This window comes from Lycium barbarum, chromosome 10, assembly GCF_019175385.1.
Source record: "Lycium barbarum isolate Lr01 chromosome 10, ASM1917538v2, whole genome shotgun sequence".
In the NCBI taxonomy this organism is placed as follows: domain Eukaryota; kingdom Viridiplantae; phylum Streptophyta; class Magnoliopsida; order Solanales; family Solanaceae; genus Lycium; species Lycium barbarum.
In genome coordinates this window covers 97,101,783-97,124,176 of record NC_083346.1, presented here as the reverse complement: position 1 = coordinate 97,124,176, position 22,394 = coordinate 97,101,783, and the positions used below count along the sequence as shown (strand labels likewise).

The 22,394-nt window shown below is 37.2% G+C and overlaps 3 protein-coding genes and 1 non-coding gene across 4 annotated transcripts; 3 read left to right on the top strand and 1 right to left on the bottom strand.

Moving 5' to 3' along the window:
• Window positions 1-2,353: 2,353 nt before the first annotated feature.
• LOC132616353 (small nucleolar RNA R71) lies at window positions 2,354-2,459 on the bottom strand. The gene has a single exon (XR_009573140.1). It is a non-coding gene; the product is annotated as a small nucleolar RNA R71 (small nucleolar RNA).
• A 9,763-nt stretch (window positions 2,460-12,222) lies between these two features.
• Window positions 12,223-13,327, top strand: LOC132613161 (uncharacterized). The gene is made up of 3 exons (XM_060327212.1): window positions 12,223-12,831; window positions 12,914-13,001; window positions 13,082-13,327. Exons 1-3 carry the CDS (start codon window positions 12,266-12,268, stop codon window positions 13,325-13,327), a joined length of 900 nt encoding a protein of 299 aa, XP_060183195.1. The 5' UTR covers window positions 12,223-12,265.
• Window positions 13,328-16,640: 3,313 nt separating this feature from the next.
• On the top strand, window positions 16,641-17,808 carry LOC132615823 (uncharacterized). Its single transcript, XM_060330413.1, has 5 exons — window positions 16,641-17,146; window positions 17,232-17,291; window positions 17,386-17,454; window positions 17,535-17,585; window positions 17,691-17,808. Exons 1-5 carry the CDS (start codon window positions 16,663-16,665, stop codon window positions 17,780-17,782), a joined length of 756 nt encoding a protein of 251 aa, XP_060186396.1. The 5' UTR covers window positions 16,641-16,662; the 3' UTR covers window positions 17,783-17,808.
• A 1,588-nt stretch (window positions 17,809-19,396) lies between these two features.
• LOC132614667 (uncharacterized) lies at window positions 19,397-21,922 on the top strand. Its single transcript, XM_060329181.1, has 5 exons — window positions 19,397-19,614; window positions 19,873-19,965; window positions 20,046-20,144; window positions 20,228-20,510; window positions 21,697-21,922. Exons 1-5 carry the CDS (start codon window positions 19,429-19,431, stop codon window positions 21,714-21,716), a joined length of 681 nt encoding a protein of 226 aa, XP_060185164.1. The 5' UTR covers window positions 19,397-19,428; the 3' UTR covers window positions 21,717-21,922.
• The last annotated feature ends 472 nt before the right edge of the window (window positions 21,923-22,394 follow it).

The window sequence follows — 22,394 nt, the reverse complement described above, 5'->3', positions numbered from 1 at the left end:
AATTTGTTTGTTCAGATCTGAGAGGAAGCAATTTGAGAAGGAAAGTCTTTTTAGATGCTTAAGGTCAAACAAGTGTTCTGTGAATTCTGTAGCTGGGGAGCAGTGAAGGGAGTTGTCGTATAGGTCTCCGATAGTTAAATCCGTTATGTGCCAGAAGCCATTGGAGAAATCACATGATACTCCCTGTGTATTATAATTAAAACAAGAGTTCATGGAGCTGATAAAAGTAATTAAACTAGAATTTATGTTACAATGTAAAGAATTTTTACTCTATTTTAGACTTAAGTTAACCAACAAGAACAAGTGATTTTTCATGGTTAACTTGGAAAATAGATTAATAACATGTATTTATGCCATAAGTCATGTTTCAGGTGAATTAGTCGCTTGCGGAAAATAATTTACGAAGATGAGTGAGATGTGGCGTGATTTTACGCCACAATCGATGCTTTTTGACTCTAAGTTTTACTTGTTTTTAAGCAAGCCTATGTGATTTTACGTGGTTTTTAGTGTTTTTCAGGTAAAGGAACAGATTCGGCACAAACAAAGTTGAAGTGCAGAACCAGGTCGTAAATTGAAGTTTACGGACCGTATTCTACAATACGGGCCGTATTTCATGGTCGTGTTAAAGGATCCTAGAAACAGAAAGTCTAGCTGAGAAGATGGTGATTTACGAGCTGAGTTTACGGACCGTATTTCAGTTTACGGTCCGTATTCCATCTCGTATTTAGTCATTCAATCATCTGGCAGAAAGTCTAAGATTAGCAAAGTGAAAGACGACCAAGCAGTTTACGGACCGTAAACCACTTTACGGTCCGTATTTTGGAAGGTGAAGTTGCACACAACTGAGAGAACGACGTGGGCGTAAAATATTTTTACGGTCCGTAAAGTGATTTACGGACCGTATTTCATCATGACGGGACTGAAGTGCAAAATCTGTAACTTATGTATTTTCAAAACTTATAAATAGTCATTGTAGGGTTTTAATAGACAGCATTCATTATATTTTTATCTCTTGACTTAGAATATTAAATTCTCTCTAGTTTTTGAAGATTCAAACATCAATTCAAAGTATTACCAATTCCTTTTTCATTCCAAAGTAAGCAATTATGAATTCTTCAACTTCTTATTTCTTGTTCTTTGTCATGAGTAGCTAAATTCCCTTACTAGGGTTGTGAACCCAATGATGGGTGTTTGGTGATCGGGTTTGTGATTCATTCTTCATTCATAATTAATGGTTGCAAACATTGATTAAAGCCATAAACCCTAATTTATTTGGGAAAATAACTAGGGTTGGTAAGAATAACTAACAAGAACTCAAAGCTTTAAACTTTGTTTAATAAATTCACTTAGGAATAAGAAGAATTTACTTGGCATGATTAATCGTTCATCATTATCACTTTCTTATATTTGGGAAAATCATAGAAAGATATAATCTTTATTTATTGGGAAATAGTAGAGATTCACATAGAGATTAAGTGCATTCATATAATGATCCATTATAAGTATATCAAGACCAATACCCATGATCATACACCCTATCTAGCGGGGACACAACCTTAGTTTCTTTTACCATAAATTTCCACCAAAGCAACATTTTAGCAATTAGTCATAGAAACAACCAACTTTTACATAAATTATCGGATTAAGACATTAGACCTAGAACCTAGCATCTACGACTTGAGTAACCTTTTCACACCATATTCCCTGTGGGATTCGATCCCAACCTCGTTGGGTTACTATATTTGACAACGTCCGCGTTATACCATTAATAGGTGTAATTTGAGCGTATCAAATTTTGGCGCCGTTGCCTGGGAATACGGTTTTGAAATTACTAAATAGTGTTTGCTTTGATTCAAGTCTTTTGCTTATTCCATCACACCTTGTTTTTTACTCTGTGTAAACTAGGTGAACATGAGTCAAAATCAGCAGAATCAGCGTGCTGGTAATTAGGTGAATCGGTTGAACAATCAGGCGAATGAATCTGATGATGAGAATATTTTTGCTGAACTTGTTGAAGAGGAGGACTATGCATCTGCTATTGTTCAACCTCGAGTTGGAGCTGCTACTGTGAAAATTGACTCATCTTTATACCAGCTGTTGAAACTTGAGGGATACTTTCGGAACTCTACCGAGAATGACCCTCAACGTCATTTGCAGAATTTTGTGGATGTGTGTGCTAATCACATCAAGAAAAATGTTCCACAAGATGCTATTCGGTTGAGGTTATTCAAATATTCCTTAGCTGAGGAGGAAAGAACATGGTTCGAGAAGCTGCGCCGAAATTCGATTACTTTATGGGCAGAAATGGTAGCTGTTTTTCTTACAAAGTGGTACCCCCCTAGCAAGAAGGCTGAGATTCGCGACAAGATATATGAATTCAAGCAGCGACCGGGGGAACAACAATATGAAGCTTGGGAGAGGTTCAAAGAGTATTTGCAGAAGAGCCCGAATCATGGTTTTCCGGAAAATATATTGATGGAGAAGTTCTACCGAGGGTTAGATCCAGTGACACAGTCAGTAGCTAACAATGCAGCTGATGGGTGTTTTATGAACAAGACCTTTCGACGAGTGACCACCATACTTAACAAGCTGACAACTCATAATCAGGCTTGGCACTCAAACAATGCTGATGTGGTACCATATGGTAGTGCTATGCTCCAGAATATAGTGAAGGAGAATCAGGATACCCAGCAAACATTGGCAGAGCTTGCAACAAATATTTCCTTGCTGACGAAGAAGTTCGATGAATCTCGGATCAAAAAGGTAAATGTTTGTGAGGATGATGCAGTTTTGCCCAAAGGGATGTACCATGCTCAAGATGGTCCGTTCCTTGATGGGCCACCTATACAGGTTGAAGATGCTAATTATGTTAATAACTCTCAAGGGGGTTATCAAAGACAGAATTACCATGGTGGCTATCAGAATCAGAATCAGAATCAATGGAGACCTCAGCAAGGTCAAGGTGCTTACAACAACTCTGGGAACTACAACAATAATTATGGTGGTGCGAACCAAGGGAGCTACAGTAACAACAATAATTTTGGGAACAAGAGTTCCAATCCTTACATACCACCAAAAGGGCAGTCGACAGAGCAGGGTAGTTCAAAAGTTGAAGCAATGCTTGAGAAGATTCTGGCTAATCAATCGAAGTCTGAAAGGACTTTATCTGGGCTGACCGAAACAGTGGGTTCTCATACAGCGGCTATTCAGAAGCTTGAGTCACAGATAAGGGATATATCTAGAGAGCAGCACCCTCCTAAAAAGGGAGGATTTCCAAGTGAAACCATCCCAAATCCGAAGAATGGGGGAGGCGGTTTGAACAATGTGTTTGCCATTACTACTAGAAGTGGTAAAACAATACAGGGAGCTGCTGAGAAGGTGATTGATCTTGAGCAGATAGATGAAGAGAATGGGGTGCAGTCTGAAGCACCCACTATTACTAATGAGATTCCTACTAATAGGAAGGTGGATGATATTCCAGAGATGATTAGGGAAGATGATGACACTAGCAAGCAGGCTGTAAAAGGGGCTCTTCGCCCTTTGACATAGCTTTTCAATTCTAAACCTCCTTTTCCTCAGAGGTTGGTAAAGAAGAATGAAGATGCTAAGTTTGAGAAGTTTTATGATCAGCTGAAGCAGTTATCTCTAAATTTTCCCTTCTTGGAAGTTGTCAAGGAGATGCCCGATTTTGCAAAATATCTGAAGGAGTTGCTGACTAAGAAGAAGACGGTTCGACATGAAACCGTGAGTTTGACTCACACTGTGAGTTCCATTATCTCAACCACAACTGTCCAGAAAAAGGGAGATCCCGGGGCGTTCACCATTCCTTGTTCTATTGGGCACCATGATTTTGCTCGCGCTTTGTGTGATAATGGGGCGAGTATTAATTTGATGCCCCTTGCTATATATAAGCAATCAGGTTTGGGGATGCCGAGACCGACTACGATGAGGCTGCAGATGGCTGATAGGTCTATCAAAAGACCTGTTAGGGTGGTTGATGATGTGATTGTGCGGGTTGGTGAATTTTTGTTGCTCGCTGATTTTGTGATTCTTGACTGTGCTATTGATCGGGACATTCCTATCATTCTGGGGAGACCTTTCCTTGCTACAGGGAGGGCTTTGATGGATTCTCAGAAAAATGAAATCAAGTTCCGAGTCAACAATGAAGAAGTGACCTTTCAAGCCAGTAAAGGAATGAAATTACCAAGTGCTTATGAGAGTATTTCGGTAATTGATTCATACGATGCTGTTGATGAAGCAGTGGAGTACAAGATGGAAGAAGAGAGCTTGGGTGAGGCTTTGGCAGGTATTCTGATGAATTTCGATGCTGAAGACATGGAAGGCTATGAGGAGACAGTAAATTCACTTGTTGGGTTGGGCTCATACACATACCACCCAAAGAAACTGAATCTTGATCTGGAAAATAGAACAACTCCTCCAGCAAAGCCTTCGATCATGGAGCCACCTAAGTTGGAGCTTAAGCGGCTCCCATCACACCTGAAATATGAGTTCCTTGGTCCGGAAAATACATTACCGGTGATTGTTTCAGCCTTATTGACTGAGGGGCAGATTGTGCAGCTTTTGGAGGTATTGAGGGAGTATAGGCGGGCTATTGGTTGGACCATAGCAGATATTCGAGGTATCCCATCTGGGATCTGTGAGCATAAAATTCAGTTGGAGGAGGGCAGCAAACCAAGTGTAGAGCATCAGAGGCGACTAAACGAGAATATGCAAGAGGTCATCAAGAAAGAGATCATCAAATGGCTAGATGCAGGCGTGGTTTACCCAATTGCTGATAGTAAATGGGTGAGCCCGGTCCAATGTGTTCCTAAGAAGGGTGGCATCACTGTTGTGCCAAATGCGAAGAATGAGTTGATCCCGCCCGGAACAGTCACCGGATGGAGAGTTTGCATGGATTATCGCAAGCTCAATACAGACACTTGCAAGGACCATTTCCCTATGCCCTTCATTGATTAGAGACTTGACAGCTTTGAGGCGAGATTGTTGACTCGAGAGCAGACCGCACCCGGTGGGGAGTCTGGTTCTCTGAGGAGTGAGTTGGAGAAGCTGAAAAAGGATCTTGAAACACTCAAGGGGCACAGGATGATAGCCGCACCAGCCCCAGCATCACGGGCCATTCTGCCTACTACGTTTAAGGTGCTGGATTTGCTTGATTCTGAGGAGGAGACGGAGGATGCCGAACCCTCTGTCCGCGGTACTGGAAAGAGGGTCCTTGAGTCATCTGAGGACCCGGATGAGTTGGCCATGAGATTAAGGATGACTAAAAAGAAGGACTTGCAGCAGGCAATCCTTCAGTCATTAGTTGAGCTGCAGCGCCAACCAAGAGAGTCCTCGAGTCACCCACCGGATGCGGCGAGTCAGGCATGAGATGTTCACAAGCATCCAGGTACTATTTTCTTGCTCCCTTGTTCTTATACTTGAAGCACTGAGACAGTGCTTGATTTTTAGTTGGGGGTGGGACCAATTGATAGTAGAGTAGTGTAAATATGTGTTTAGGAACCCCCTCGGCGTTTCTTTGCCAGAGTTCTTTTCCTGAGGGGGGTTTTTATTGTGTTGAAACTGGCATGTTTAGGATGTTGCTTAGGTTGAATAGAATAATTTTGACTTACTTGGTGTTACTTTGTAACTGATGGCATGTGTTGTGGTTTGTTGAGAATTTTTGGACCCCTCAGAAATTTTGGAAAAATGCATACTTAGAACAGTTATTGTCTGACATGATTGATTCTTTGTATGACATTGCGATTATTGGGGTGTTTTGTGTGATGAATGACTACTTAGGAGGTCACAAGTGTAAAAATGATTGTCCTTATGCCGATGTGTGTGTGAGTTGTTAGTTTAATTCTGTTTACGCATGTATAATCTAGAACTTGCCTGGTTGGTCTTGTTTGAAATCCGAATGTTAGTTTGGTTGTGAAATGATCTTAGGCTTTCTTTGTGTTAATAAGTCACTTTGCCAAAATAAGCCTCACCAAAAGCTGAAAATATCACTACTTTTCCCTTTTTTGAGCCTTTTGACCTTTTTCTTGGCTAGCCAATTATGAAACCTTACCCTTTGTGCAAATAATCCATTTTCGCACTCGTTCCCTCCTTGATGCTACTAGTTAGAAGAGGTAAAATGCCTAAAGAGGGGGTGAATTGAATGTGGAATAGATGTTAAAAACATGAGTTGGGGGTGGTGGAGTTTGCTAGTGGAGATTCGATGTGGTAATTGCGTATATATATATATATATATATATATATATATATATATATATATAAAGAAAAAAAAAAGAGATTTGTAAGTTGGTTAGGAGTAAAACCACATCGAGGTCGAAAACTTTAAAGGAAATAAAGGGGTTGGAAAGAAAATAGGCGAATAACGGTGAAGCGATGTTGTAGTATCAAGGAGGGTGAGTCACTAATATCCAAAAAAGTATCCTTCCCGCCCCTAAGCCTACATTACAAGCCGAAACAAGTCCTAATATGATCACAACCGAACGCACCTAGGATGAGAACATAGAAAATAAGGGCAAGCCTATGGTATTTGCATGTGTAAATATGAATTCTTTGTGAGTGTTGAGTGTTTTTCTCTTCTCTTTCATCTTCGTCCCATTCTTGTCATATATATGTGTGTTGGGACATTCTTTGGTCTATGGGAGGACATAAGGATGAGAATTAAACAAAATAACGTGACCGCCGAAAGTAGCGTTTGTGTGCATGATAATATGTTCGATAATATAATGTCATGTATTGAAGCTTCATGGTTAGTCATAACGTTCTTAAGTTGTGTAATATTTCTTTACAATAGACAGTTGGGGTGATCAATTGAAGGGAAACATGCATGCCAGAAGTTCCGAGTCAAAGCCGATGTAGACATTGTTATTCTGTGATATCTAGGTGTTAGATTGAGTCGTTGCGTGGTATGGCCTGCTTGAGGACAAGCAAATACTTTAAGTTGGGGGTGTTGATGTGGCGTGATTTTACGCCACAATCGATGCTTTTTTACTCTAAGTTTTACTTGTTTTTAAGCAAGCCTATGTGATTTTACATGGTTTTTAGTGTTTTTCAGGTAAAGGAACAAATTCGGCCCAATCACAGTTGAAGTGCAGAACCAGGTCGTAAATTGAAGTTTACGTCCGTATTCTACAATACGGGCCGTATTCCATGGTCGTGTTAAAGGATCCTAGAAACAGAAAGTCTAGCTGAGAAGATGGTGATTTACGAGCTGAGTTTACGGACCGTATTTCAGTTTATGGTCCGTATTCCATCTCGTTTTTAGTCATTCAAGCATCTGGCAGAAAGTTTAAGATTAGCAAAGTGAAAGACGACCAAGCAGTTTACGGTCCGTATTTTGGAAGGTTAAGTTGCACACAACTGAGAGAACGACGTGGGCGTAAACCATTTTTACGGTCCGTAAAGTGATTTACGGACCGTATTTCATCATGACGGGACTGAAGTGCAAAATCTGTAACTTATGTATTTTCAAAACTTATAAATAGTCATTGTAGGGTTTTAATAGACAGCATTCATTATATTTTTATCTCTTGACTTAAAATATTAAATTCTCTCTAGTTTTTTAAGATTCAAACATCAATTCAAGTATTACCAATTCCTGTTTCATTCCAAAGTAAGCAATTATGAATTCTTCAACTTCTTATTTCTTGTTCTTTGTCATGAGTACCTAAATTCCCTTACTAGGGTGTGAACCCAATGATGGGTGTTTGGTGATCGGGTTTGTGATTGATATACAAATAATGGATTATTAGGGTTTTATTATTCTTCATTCTTCATTCATAATTAATGGTTGCAAACATTGATTAAAGCCATAAACCCCAATTTATTTGGGAAAATAACTAGGGTTGGTAAGAATAATTAACAAGAACTCAAAGCTTTAAACTTTGTTTAATAAATTCACTTAGGAATACGAAGAATTTACTTGGCATGATTAATCGTTCGTCATTATCACTTTCTTATATTTGGGAAAATCATAGAAAGATATAATCTTTATTTATTGGAAAATAGTAGAGATTCATATAGAGATTAAGTGCATTCATATAATGATCCATTATAAGTATATCAAGACCAATACCCATGATCATACACCCTATCTAGCGGGGACACAACCTTAGTTTCTTTTACCATAAATTTCCATCAAAGCAATATTTTAGCAATTAGTCATAGAAACAACCAACTTTTACACAAATTATCGGATTAGGACATTAGACCTAGAACCTAGCATCTACGACTTTAGTAACCTTTTCACACCATATTGCCTGTGGGATTCGACCCAACCTCGTTGGGTTACTATATTTGACAACGTCCGCGTTATACCATTAATAGGTGTAATTTGAGGGTATCAAATTTTGGAGCCGTTGCCGGGGAATACGGTTTTGAAATTACTAAATAGTGTTTGCTTTGATTAAAGTCTTTTGCTTATTCCATCAGACCTTGTTTTCTACTCTGTGTAAACTAGGTGAACATGAATCAAAATCAGCAGAATCAGCATGCTGGTAATCAGGTGAATCGGTTGAACAATCAGGCGAATGAATCTGATGATGAGAATATTTTTGCTGAACTTGGTCAAGAGGAGGACTATGCATCTGCTATTGTTCAACCTCGAGTTGGAGCTGCTACAGTGAAAATTGACTCATCTTTATACCAGCTGTTGAAACTTGAGGGATACTTTCGGAACTCTACCGAGAATGACCCTCAACGTCATTTGCAGAATTTTGTGGATGTGTGTGCTAATCACATCCAGAACAATGTTCCACAAGATGGTATTCGGTTGAGGTTATTCAAATATTCCTTAGTTGGGGAGGCAAGAACATGGTTCGAGAAGCTGCCCCGAAATTCGATTATTTCATGGGCAGAAATGGTAGTTGTTTTTCTTTCAAAGTGGTACCCCCCTAGCAAGAAGGCTGAGATTCGCGACAAGATATATGAATTCAAGCAGCGACCGGGGGAACAACTATATGAAGCCTCATATAGTCTATCGAGAATGGTACTAATAGGAAAGTGTCTTAGAAATTGGATAGCTCCTTAATGATGTCTCTCTCTGACATACACTCACATCACACTGATCGCAAATCTAGAAATGAAATAAGAATTTAGGAACTCCTTGTCACTTTAACTAACAATTTTATGGAAAGAGTTGATGAAAATAATCCATACATGGCTTTGTAACATACTCTACTGAGTGCATGCTGGAGCAACACTTTTTGTTTAACTAGTGTTGTCTGAACTAGCATTACTGTTTTTTGATTTCCAATTCCAAGCAAACAAACAAAAAAAAACAAAAAAAGAATGGTAAAACATACTAGAACTAGCAAATGAAATCATAAGATTAGTACCTCTATTGTTGTCCAGCCACAAGGATCAGGATAAAGAAATGAACCATTTCACACATTTCTAACAAAACCTTGAATGGCAGAGTACAATGCCTCTTTCTCATATTTATTGTCTTTTGAATCTTGAATTTTCCTACCTCAAGCAAGGTTGTTTTGTAGCCGATCATTTAACTTCCAGCTGCTTGAAATTTAAAAAAAATAAAAAAATTGAAGAGAGATCTTGTGGATTCATCATATTCTAGAATTTTAGTTCTTCTTTAAAGTTCCTAAAGGAATACAAAAATAACAGGACTTAACATTTTGAAGTCTCAAAAGTAGCAAACCAAGGCTGGTTTTCCATCTTCATCCCTCTCAAGGTTCATTCAATGGTTTTCCGAAAGTGTTTGCAAGGTGATCTTGAGCTTGCCACCTTGATTTTAGCAACCTCATTTTCACTAGGATCTTTAATTTTGTGATATGTAGATCTTTCAACATTTTTGTAAGCTTCCTCAGCACATATCTTGCAAAGATTTCTTATTTTCATGTTGCATCAGTGAGATAGTATCATACATAGTCCTAAAGGACCAATATGCTGAAGTTTCTTCATTAGCCCAATGTCATAGTTGTTATCTCTACCTCTATTTTTGAATTTTCCTTCATAAAACACTCTTTAAGTGTCCTTTATTTTTTTAAATTGTCTACTGGAAAAAATTATCATTTTATACCTATAAAAAAGTTCATCGTTTTTCAGTACAATGAAATTTATGTATTTTGTGATGTTGCATGTTTCCGGAGACGAGTATAACTATATGTATCTATTTCTCATTAATCCATAACTCTAGAATAAATGTTTAACTCTTACTCCTTGGTTGTTGTACTAATTTATTTTTATATCTACTTTACATGAACCAATATTATGGCACCAAATACGCAATGGATGGAACTTATTAATGATCGACTTGCTGGTGCTTACGTAGATGGGGTGGAAAGTTTTTTAGATTATGCTTTTACAAGATTGGGAGAACCACAATTGATACGTTGTCCCTGCATCAAATGTGGTAATGCAACTTCTAGAACACGTGTTGTGGTCAGGTCACATTTGATAGTACATGGGATAATACCGGGTTATACTCTTTGGTATCACCATGGGGAGAGGTCAGGTGAAGCACAACCAGATTTTGAATTTATATATGATAATGACATCGAAGAGGGTGATGGTGAGGATGAAATACATGGGATTTTGAGAGATTTGTATTATAATGGAGATAATATGAACAATAGTGGTGATGATTTTGTCGAGGAGGAACCAAATCCTGAAGCAAAACTATTTTATAAGCTACTGGAGGATTTTGAGCTACCTTTATATGAAAGTGCAAAAGTTTCTAAACTTTCTACTTTGGTTAAATTGCTTCACATTAAAAGTATTGGTCATTGGAGTAATGAGTCATTTACGATGTTATTAAAGTTTTTGAAAGAAGATTTATTGCTTGATGGAACAAACTTGCCGAATTCATATTACGAGGCAAAGAAGGTTATTCGAGATCTTGGTCTTTCTTATAAGAAGATTGATGCGTGTAAGAATGATTGCATGTTATATTGGAAGGATGATAATTGTCTTGAATCTTGCAAAGTTTGTGGGGCATCCAGATGGAAGGAGGATAAACATAGTGGGGAAACCAAATTTAAAAGTGGAAAAAAGATACCATACAAGATTTTACGTTATTTTCCTCTAAAGCCCAGACTTCAAAGATTATTTATTTTTTCAAATACATCTCCTCTTATATCATGGCATCATGATAAAAGAGTTGATGATGGGATTATGAGACACCAGCTGATTCAATGGTATGGAAAAACTTTGATGAGCTTCACCCATGTTTTGCTGCTGAGCCTCGTAATGTAAGACTTGGGCTTGCTAGAGATGGATTTCAACCATTTTGAATGTCAAGAACTCCATACAGCATTTGGCCCGTGGTACTTATTCCTTATAATTTACCACATTGGCTTTGCATGAAGCAAGAGAATTTTATTTTGTCAATGCTTATACCTGGTCCTGAGAGTCCTGGGGATGCAATTGATGTCTATCTTGAACCTTTGATAGAGGAGTTGAATGAATTATGGGAAACTGGAGTGGAGACCTTTGATGCGTCAACTAAAAAGAATTTTACATTACATGCATCTTTGTTATGGACCATCAACGACTTTCCAGCATATGCAAATTTGTCTGGATGGAGTACAAATGGAAAATTGGCTTGCCCATGTTGCAATAAAGGAACTGTTTCCACAAGGCTAAAAAATTGTAAAAAACAGTGTTACATGGGCCACAAACGCTTTCTTCCTTTTGATCACAAATGGAGGAATGATAAAGCGTCATTTGATGGCACTAAGGAGACGAGATGACCACCAAAAATGTTGTCCAGTGGTGATATACTTGATCAAGTTGCTAATTTAGATGGGTTACCACTAACAAAGGATCCAAAGAAGAAGAATAAGATATCACATGAAAGTAGGGTGATAATTGAAATAAGAAGAGTATATTCTTTGATCTTCCTTATTGGAAACCTTTGTTGTTGCGACATAATCTAGATGTGATGCACATTGAGAAAAATATCTGTGATAATATTTTGGGGACAATCTTAAATGTCAAAGGAAAAACCAAAGACACCTTGAATACTCGGTTGGATTTACAAGCAATGAACATACCAAAAGATTTGCATCCAATAAAAAATGGGGATAAACATGAGTTACCACCAGCATGTTACACATTATCTCCTGAAGAGAAGCAAAAGTGTTTCAATTTCTTAAAGAATCTAAAGGTCCCAGATGGATTTTCATCAAATATTTCCTAGTGTGTGAACCTTCAAGATCGCAAAATTTCAGGATTAAAGAGTCACGATTGTCATGTTATTCTACAACATTTACTCCCACTTGCCATACGTGGTATGCTCTGCAAATCTGTGTCGGAACCACTTATTGAGTTGTCTTTATTTTTCAAAGTGCTTGGGGCGAAATGTTTGAGTGTGAATGTGTTGGAACAAATAGAAGCCCAAATACCATTAACCTTGTGCAAGTTAGAAAGGGTCTTTCCTCCTGCATTTTTCGATGTCATGGTGCACTTGGCAATTCATTTACCTAATGAAGCTAAGATTGCTGGACCAATTCAATATCGATGGATGTATCCAATAGAGCGCTACCTACACTTTTTGAAGTCTTTTATTGGTAATATGGCTCGCCCAGAAGGTTCGATTGCAGAGGGATATTTAGCAACTGAATGTATGACTTTATGTTCAAGGTATTTGAATACAATGAAGACAAAATTTAATTGCCTTGAACGAAATTATGATGGTGGTGTTTTTGAATCTGAGGGAGGTTTGACAATTTTTTGTCAACAAGGAAAACCTATAAAGGGTAGGAAAGGTAGCAAGCAAGATAAACTTGATTCAACTGAAATGGAGCAGGCACATTTTCATATATTGAAGAATTGTGATGAAATTCAACCATTTCTCGAGTAAGTAATCTAATAATTTACTGATACGTTGTCCATATTTTTCATTTAAAATGACATGTAGTTACACTTAAATTATTTGTAGAGAGTTTTCACAAATTCATGTTGATACCTCTCAACAAAGTTCAGATGTGGAATGGAATAGGCAGTTCATTACATGGTTGCAAGAAAAGGTGAGTATCATTTAATCAAAAAAATTCCTGAATCAAATATGTAAATAGTATTTGCTAAAATATGTAGTCGATGTTGTTAGGTTGCAAGATTACACAAACACGATGATAGTAAGAGAATGGAAGATTTGCTCTCATTGGCACGTGGTCCTTTGCCATATGTGACAAGATTCAAAGGCCACATTATTAGTGGATATAGGTTTCACGTGCAAGAGTATGACAAAGGTTTGAGAACTCAAAATTTCGGGGTGGTTGTAGTTGGTGAGACTGATGAAGAGCAAAAAGAAATGGATTACTATGGCGAGTTAACCGAGGTTCTTGAATTATAATTTGTTGAGGGAAGACGAGTTATTTTGTTTCGATGCACGTGGTTTGATGTATATGATCAAGAGAGGGGAGTTAAAATGGATGAATATGGTTTTGTAAGTGTTAACCGCCAGCGATTTTTGAAAACAAATGAGCCTTTTGTATTAGCCAACCAAGCATCACAAGTATTTTATGTTGTCGATCATTCCAATAAAGGTTGGCATATTGTACGAAAGGTTCAACCTCGTGATTCTTTTGACATTTTGCAAAAAGAAGATGACGACTTAGAGGAGTTAGATAACTCTACACAAATGAAAAGGAAAAGAACACATGATGGTTTGGAGCTTTATTATGATTTATTTTAATTTGTTAATTTTTTTATTTTTTTTGGTTAATGATAATTCTTTATTTTTATTTTTTTTGGGAAAGTCCAGGAGGCTTTTTGGGCCTAGGGCTAGTTTTATTAATTTTCTAACACGCAAAAATGATGTGATGATATTACAAATGATAATACTAAGATAATGAGAAAATAATACAAGAACGAATATAGAGTCAAGGCCCTTGTTCTTTGAACTTGTAAAATCTTCTAAATTGTGGAATTCTATCACCTGGTCTTGATCTTCTAGCCTTTCCAAAATGTCTTGGTACTTCATCAATTTTTCTTGGATCTTGTAGACTTTGTTGAAGTGGTAGGGACAGCCCCTTATTGCTTTGTTTGTCTCATTGGCATATGCCTCGGAACAAATTCCTCATTCATCTTACCATCCCGACTATGCTTCCTTGCATGAGTTTTATTTTTGTTTTTTTTCACTTTGCACCTGTCTAGAAGACAAGTCCCCGTGCCTTGTAGCATTGAGAAAATTCTGTGCAGTTGACTCTTCATCAAGATTAATTTTCCTTTCTTCACCTGCAACTGCTACTTGTAAATTTACAGTGTTATTTTGCACATTGACAACTTGAGATTGTTTTTTATCCTTTGCATTGGCCTCATGTTGCCTAACCTGCTTCTGAGTGTTATGTTCCTTGCCTGAAACTTTTAAGTTTACGGAAGTAGCATGTAAGACCTGAATCTGCTTTTTTGCAGCACTTTGCACTGCCTGGATATTCTTTCCTTTTGAATTTAAAGTAATTTGTTACTGCTGAGTTTCTTGCACATTTGTATTACCTTTGCCACCTGATTTTCCATGGGTAGAAACACTACCAGCCTTCTTAGCACCACTCTTATGGTCCTGTACTGCACCAGATAGAACTGGTGCAACAGTTTTACTTTGCTGCTGCTTAGGAGTATTAATAGTTGAAGTTAACTCATTTGCAAGTATCATATCTGCTTCCTGGCCTGACTGAAACTCAGTACCCCTCATTGGAGTCACTGAATCACTTACAGAAATATCAACTTGCTGTTGTTTCTACTTTGCGCACTTCACTTCATTCTTATCTACCTCTTGACTACTTGCAGTGACACTCTCACCAGGTTGAGTGTCAACTATCTCTAGCTCATTAACTCTATAGCTTCACTCTCATCTGTAACTTTAACAAACATAGCATTTATTTCTTGTGATGATGTTATAGACTCAGGAGTCTGCCCATCAGCTGCCTTATCTCTTGAATCCTCATCATGACCTTGCAAACTACAATCTTTACAATAATTCGGCATGAAATCGTATTGTATTTTTACCCACTTAGTTTTAACTTCTCCAGTAGCACTATCAACAGCTTGAATAGCCACACACTTATGATGTTCCTTCAACAAATCTACCTCTACTTTGAACGAGCACAGCTAGGTCGTGTCTTATTTTTAGTAGCCAAATGGACTTGAGCATGATGGTTCATTATTACTGGAAACACCAGGTCTGAGCTGCTGATGTTTTCCAATCTTGCCAACAATTTCCCTCCATACTTTCTTCTCTTGAATTCCAGTACTTCCCATATCATTTTCTAAGAAATTAGAATCAATAGGAAATAGCTTTTGACTTAGCAGCAGACCATCAATTTTAGCCTGCCACTTGCAATTGCTGGTTTTGATAATCACCAACTGTTCCTCCAACTAAACAACTGTCCATTGTTTTTTTAAAAGTAGCAAACTTATGCTTTCAAGTCAACAGGTCCTTGCATTTGTACCAAAAATTCTTGCACAAATGCCTCCTCCACTGCTGAAATTCGCTACTGTGTGCGTGGCCTGCATATTGTGTAGCTGCTGTGTTTCCTTGCTTTTTCTTCTCCATGATCTCCTCCCTAAATACTTGAACATGGTGGCACATTATTGATCCCATCATCCTCTTCTTGCCTGTCACCCTCCTTTTCACACGAGATCGCAAAAGCCATCCTAATGTACTTATAAAATTGTTGGCCAAAAATGTAATGAGGAACATTCCTGGCAGCAGTTAGTCGAGTAAAATTCCACCAAACAAAGCTATATTTTTCTCCTCTATTCAGTGATTTTATGCAACAATAAATGGCATCAGTTTTTGCGTTAAAAAGCACCATTTGGTGCCCTTCCTACTCATCAAAAATGCACCCAATATGGCCTGGACAGTAGCAAAAAGGTTCGCCAAAAGTGCAGCCCCGTCTCACCTTTCGCATCACCATCTGGTGTTCTGCAAAAATCGCACCAACAGGTGCTCTAATCAGAACCAAAATCCATCCCTTCACATCAATATTGAAGAACCAAAGGAATTTCCTGGCAGTAACCCGAACCCCAGCGCAGTGCAGCTTCGTAGCTTTAACTAGACGAGGAAAAATCGAACAATCCATGACCAAATTTCCTTGCGTAAATCAGTGACAAGAAAGCCCCTTTCTTGTAGATCCTTCTTGTAATTTCCTCCAATTGTACAACTCAACTGAGGAATTAATAGCTCTGTAGTAGCTGAATAGACCACAGCAGGTGCCATAATTCCAAACAGCACCATCAGTAGCCTTTTATTCACAAAGTCCCAACTGTAGCCTGTTTTTCTGGTGTTACTAGCCTGTATTCCTCCATCAGTAGTCTCACACCAGCAACCAGTACTACATACAAACAAGCTGCACTGATGCATCACATCAAATTTCCACCGGAAAATCAGCAACCAGTGGTGCACAAACAAGATGCACTGATGCATCAACCTCTGGCCACCTTTTGCTGTTGATTCATTATTATTTACTCTGAATTTTTTTCCCAATGAATTAATCTTGAATATTACCTCGCTCTTACTGTAGTAGTAATGGTTCATGCAAGGAATCTTGTGACATGTACATTGTGTCTTCATTCTGAATGTCGTTCTCAATTTACTTTTCTTCTTATTGAAAACTTGCCGACTTTGCTCTTATATATTTTTTTTGGTATTAGGTTGACACGAATCCCTCAAAAATCCAGAAGTATGAAATGGGATCAGCTTCAAACATTGCTAAGCATGAATTCATTCAACCTGGTGCCTTAGCAACAAAGGGACGGGGAGGGAAAAGCTTAAGAGTAATGGGCTCTTTAAGAGTTAATGCCGAACAGAGGACTCTAATTGCCAAAAATAAGAGTTGTAATACAGCAACTTCTAAGTTGAATATGCTAGCTGAGAAAAGTTTCAATGTGCACCCTTATTTTGAAGCAATGGATGACAATTTCCCCCTCTATCAAGAAGCTGAAATGACTCAAGACGCTCAGAGAAGTGACAGAAGCGGTCGAGGACAAAGCATTAGAGTTACTGCTGAAAAGAGGACTCTGATTGGAAAAAATAGAAGCTGTACTCCAGCAACTTCTAATCTAAATAAGCCAACAAAGAGAAGTATCCTTGTGCCTCCTGATTTTGATCCAATGGAAGACTCCCTTTATCAAGATGTTGAAGTGACTCTAGATGTTCAGAGAAGTGATACTAGTATTTTATTTTCTTCTGTGTAATATTTCTTGTTGTTAGTGGACTTTAACTTTTTGTTTTGTTTGACTTACACTACAATTTGCAGGTCCATTTGAATCTCATAAGGCAAAAAAAGTGGCTGCAGTGACTCGAGATGTTCAGAGAAGTGAGACTTCTATTTAATTTCTTCTCTGTAATATTTTCTTGCTGTTAGTGGGCTTGAACTTTTTGTATTGTTTGACTTACACTAAAATTTGCAGGTCCATTTGAATCTCAAAAGGCAAAAAAAGTGGCTGAAGTGACTCGAGATGTTCAGAGAAGTGAAACTGGTATTTTATTTTCTTCTGTGTAATATCTTTTGTTTTTAGTGGGCTTGAACTTTTTGTATTGTTTGACTTAAAATTTGCAGGTCCATTTGAATCTCAAAAGGCAAAAAAGATGGCTGAAGTTACTCGAGATGGTTAGAGAAGCGAAACTAGAATTTTATTTTCTTCTGTGTGATATTTTTTTGTTGTTAATAGACTTGAACTTTTTTGTATTGTTTTACTTAGATTAAAATTTGCAGGTCCATTTGAATCTCAAAAGGCAAAAAAAGTTGCTGAAGTGACTCAAGATGCTCAGACTAGTGAAACTAGTACTTTATTTTCTTTTGTGTAATATTTTCTTGTTGTTAGTGGCTTGGACGTTTTGTTTTGTTTGATGTACCCATATGAATCTGAAAAGACAAATAAAGTGAGAGGAATGAACATTTGTAAGAAAGTTTTGCGACTGAAACCTGGAGAAAAGTTAAGAGTCACTTTCTACCAAAATCGAGTTGTTGGGCCGAATCACGCCTCATTTTCTAGACACTTGGGTTTGCTAGTTCGTGATTGTAATATGTGCCCGCTGCGAGTACACTCATGGTTGGACATCCAAGAACATAAGCTTGAGCACATGTGGAAAGCTGTTACTGTAAGTATATACAACATTGCTTTCTTGATTTAATAGAAAGTGAAAATTTGATATGAAAATTAATTTCTAGGTGATATATCACCCTCCCTAGCAGCATTAAAAAAATTCTGTGCAATAGACTCCTCATCCATATCAATTCTGCTTCTTTCCCTTCCTGCTACTACTACTTGCAAGTGTCCTTGAGAATTTTTTACTGTAACCTGATTTTGGCTTTTGACATTGGATGTAGAATGCTGCAAAACCTGTGCATTTACCAGTTGATTCTGCTTATTTCCATCATGGTGTACCACCTGAGATGACTTGTCTCCTGTATTACCATTATTCTTTTGTTGTTGCATCTTCTGATTAGAACCAGTAGCATGTTTGTTCCCACTGCTCTTCATCACTTCATCTGGCTGTTGTTTGTGAGTTGTAAAATTTTTAGCTGTATGCTGCTGCTTATGATTATTAGCCTTGGGAGACACATTAGTTTCAAGTGCCTTGTCTGCTTGGTGCCTTGTTTGCACCACAGCATCCCTCAAGTGAAATGGAGTAACTGAAGCACTCTTAGTAGCATGAACTTGCTGCTATTTGTGTACTATTTTTTCAGCCAGCTTCTCAGCACTCATATCCACGACTTGACTGATTTCCTGCATTTGCACATCTGTGCCCACCTGCAGTTTAGTGCTAATTTCACCGGCAATATGCACTTCTTCTGAGTATCTCCAGCTATACCACCAGTATCATTAACACTCTCAACATCCTTTTCCTGGCGTTGAGTATTAATATCCTCTTGTTCCCTCTACATAACAGTAACATCATCATCTGTAGCCATTAATATCCTCTTGTTCCCACATAAGCTATCAAATTTGTTAACAACTTGCACAGCCTTAGAACTTACTGTAGCAAGCTGTTTTCGACATTATTTCCAACAGTTTGCTTTACTGCAGGCACTGCCAGTTATTGTTTATTCCCATTAACATTCTTTTGTCTCTGATTTTTCCTTTGGTTAGTTTGCCACGTATACACATTCTTAACATTGCCCACAACTTTCCCACTCTGTAACACCATAGTAGCATGATTCTTCACCTTGTTTGGGTAAGAAACTTTATTTTTTCCCTTGTTATTACCTTTAACAGGTTCTTTAGCATTATTAACAGTTGAGACTTGCTTACCTTTATCTCCATTAAGATCATTCCATTATGTTTTGGTAAACAATACTTGTTATTGATTTGAAATATTGATTTTTGATCCTAAAACTTCCAGGTTACTGCAATATTTGGTGATCTGTAAATTGATGCCTTGTTTTCACTTATTCAAGACACTTCTGTTGATATTTTTCTCTATTTCAGGAAAAATTTGACAGTGACGACATGATTGATCATAGAGGTCATGTTCTGCAACATATGAGAAAACTTTGGAATAATTGGAGAGGATCATTGCACAAGAAAATGAAATCGAAGTCATTGCATGAGGTTCTAAAAGATGAGCCGGCAGGAGTAGAAAAGAGTGATTGGCAATGGTTGGTCAAGGAGCATTTCTTATCTGATAAATTTAAGGTATGATTTCATAGCCATTAACAAATAGCATTTTATTTCAAGTGGCATGTGATTACTTTTCAAGAACAATTTATGGCAGGGCAAAAAACAAATCAGAATATTTTTGATGTCTTCTTTCCACAGGACCCACAAAATAAAGTTGCAGTGATGTTTTTTTTTTTCTCTATTTACTCTCTGCTACCTAGCTTCAAAGCTAACATTAAAAATAGAATCATTAAACTACCTTATAATAATTTCACTATAGTGTTGTTAATGCAGGAAGCAAGTACAAGAAACTCAGTCAATAGGTCTAAGGTATTTATGCCTCATCGTACGGGTAGCAAACCTTATAGAGAGATTAATTACGAAATGGTAAGTAAATCGTGTAACCCTATGAGGAAATATCCTCTTTGTATGAAATATTTATGTGACTTGTTTTTTTAATTGTAAAGGGAGGCAAAGATGGTAATCCACCAAACATGACAATTATTTTCTTTGAGACTCATAAGAAGGACGATGAGCTTGTCGAACCTGAAACCATCGAAAAATATGTATGTCTTTTTATAAATTTCATTTAACATCCTTCCTCTTCTTTAGTGTATTGCAATATTTTAAACATTCTTATATTTTATAGGCTGAAATCCAAGAGCTGGTACAATCTGAACCGTCTCTTACTAATATTGAGGTAGTGGAAAGGTGCTTTGGACCTCAATGCAAAAGTCATGCAGTTGGATTTGGGGGTGGGATAACCACTAAGGAGTTGAAAGGTGGTACCACCTCAAAGGCTGCATTGTTGGAAGAGCTTAAAACAACTAAAAAAGAAAAGGAATCACTACAAAACCGCATGTATATTCTGGAGAGTAAATATGAACGGCTTGAACGTATATTGGTTCGTCAGCCTTCATCACCTCCACTAGGTTAGTAAATTTTCTGTCAGCTATTACATAATGCATATTTCTCAATAGATTTAGTGGTATGTTTTACAAGTGCTCCTCTTTGATAACGACTTTGCTAATGTTGTAGCCTGTTTTGCGATTATGATTTAATCTAGAGACTAGATTCAAGTGTTTTAATTTTTGAAATAGTTCTACTGTGTACGTCACCAGTTATGCATTCTTCTGGCGTTTGAGATTTGTGGATTTATTTGTTAATTTTTTATGATGATGATGATGGCGTTTGGGTAAAAGAGTAGTTCATCAGATATGTCTATTTGGTTGAACTGTTTGTGAAAAATTAGAGTTGCTTCGTGGAAAATATGCTGGACAATGTTTGGACTATATATTCTTTCCGGATCATATAATGAACAATGGAACGGGTCGAGATCACCTCCAGTGATCAACCCTCCAGCAAAGGTTTGCATATATATATATATATATATATATATATATATATATATATATATATATATATATATATATATATGTATGTATGTATATATGCCCACCCATATTTGTGTAAGGCAATTAAAAATAAATGTGTGTTGATTGTCCCATAATGCACCAGGTAATTTCTAGTTGTGACTGTTTCAAGATGGAAGAAGCTTACTGTGATAGCTTTATTGATCATTTTTATCTCCACATTGCCATCTCTCTGTTTTGAGAAATCAAAATGGTATAGATTAATTATAAGCCTTTAAGAATATGTTAGCTACTATATGGCTGAACCATTTTTTGTATACTTCAAATACAATCTGTTTGCTCCTTTAGATATTCATTTCTTTCAAGTATCAAAATGACAGTCTTCATTACTAATGTGAAATAGTTTTAGGGTCAAGCCAAAACCTTAGGGTGATTGATAGTGTTGAAATTTCATTAAGATTAAGAATGAAATGGCTACGAGTGAGAAGGATCTATTGCTTGGGATGATATATTTACTTTTGACATGTATAGAGGTATATTATGATAAATCTATGTTTTTCTACTGTTCTGTAGCTATTTGTTGTTTGCTATTCATACTATGTTAATATGTTGATAGCAAATGCATGATTTATTTGCTCCAATTGTCTGGCTAACTGGTGATTAAATTATTCCTTTATTTTTTAAACTAGGAAAATAGCTAGCAGGCATTCTGTTACTAAACTGACATGGATTTTTCTTTTAACAGATCAAGAACTTGAAGATTGAAGAAATGTGCTCGAACAAAGTGCAGAGCAAGTTGAAGCGCATTATGTTTATTGTTTTATTAGTATTGGTGCAGAGACGTCATTTGTACATATGCTACAATTTCCTTTTCTCAATTTTTAGGATTTGATGGATTTATTTTGTTGGACATATATATGTTTTTCAGTAATTAATGTGATGTTTAGGTTTTTGCGCCTAACAATGAAATTTTATATGAATATCAATTATTTGGTATGTTTTAGGTAGCATGTGAAAGCTTATAAAATAATACTACTTCAGAAGACCAGGGAAAATTATGAATTATTTAATTATTTTTATTAAAATTTGAAAAAGGAACTTCGGTCGTTAAAAGTACTTTGATCAACGAAAGGAATTTCAGTCGCTAAAAGTACTTAATAACGACTGGAGTTTGTTGTTTTATTTCAAGGTTTAACGACCAGAGAGGTCATCAACGAAGGGAAATTTGGTCGTTGTAAGGACTTACAACGACTGGATTACTTGTTGTCGTTAAAAGATATTTAACGATTGGGTTTGCAATCCGGTCGTTAAGTTTTAACGACGGAGCTTTTAATGACCGGTGACGACCGAATTTTACCCCGTTGTTATTGACTTATAGCGACCGGATTTGATCTTTTAACGACCAAATTTCCCCTCGCTAAATACCATTTCTCTTGTAGTGAT

What these genes read in the sequence shown, in the direction of transcription:
- LOC132615823 (XM_060330413.1), top strand. Translation starts at nt 16,663, where the DNA reads ATGGGATCAGCTTCAAACATTGCTAAGCATGAATTCATTCAACCTGGT. An exon ending in TGTTCAGAGAAGTGATACTA is followed by an intron (nt 17,147 to 17,231) that starts GTATTTTATTTT and finishes TACAATTTGCAG; the next exon opens with GTCCATTTGAATCTCATAAG. An exon ending in GGCTGAAGTTACTCGAGATG is followed by an intron (nt 17,586 to 17,690) that starts GTTAGAGAAGCG and finishes TAAAATTTGCAG; the next exon opens with GTCCATTTGAATCTCAAAAG.
- LOC132614667 (XM_060329181.1), top strand. Translation starts at nt 19,429, where the DNA reads ATGATTGATCATAGAGGTCATGTTCTGCAACATATGAGAAAACTTTGG. An exon ending in TCTTATCTGATAAATTTAAG is followed by an intron (nt 19,615 to 19,872) that starts GTATGATTTCAT and finishes TTGTTAATGCAG; the next exon opens with GAAGCAAGTACAAGAAACTC. An exon ending in GAGAGATTAATTACGAAATG is followed by an intron (nt 19,966 to 20,045) that starts GTAAGTAAATCG and finishes TTAATTGTAAAG; the next exon opens with GGAGGCAAAGATGGTAATCC.
- LOC132613161 (XM_060327212.1), top strand. Translation starts at nt 12,266, where the DNA reads ATGCTCTGCAAATCTGTGTCGGAACCACTTATTGAGTTGTCTTTATTT. An exon ending in GAAATTCAACCATTTCTCGA is followed by an intron (nt 12,832 to 12,913) that starts GTAAGTAATCTA and finishes AATTATTTGTAG; the next exon opens with AGAGTTTTCACAAATTCATG. An exon ending in TTACATGGTTGCAAGAAAAG is followed by an intron (nt 13,002 to 13,081) that starts GTGAGTATCATT and finishes CGATGTTGTTAG; the next exon opens with GTTGCAAGATTACACAAACA.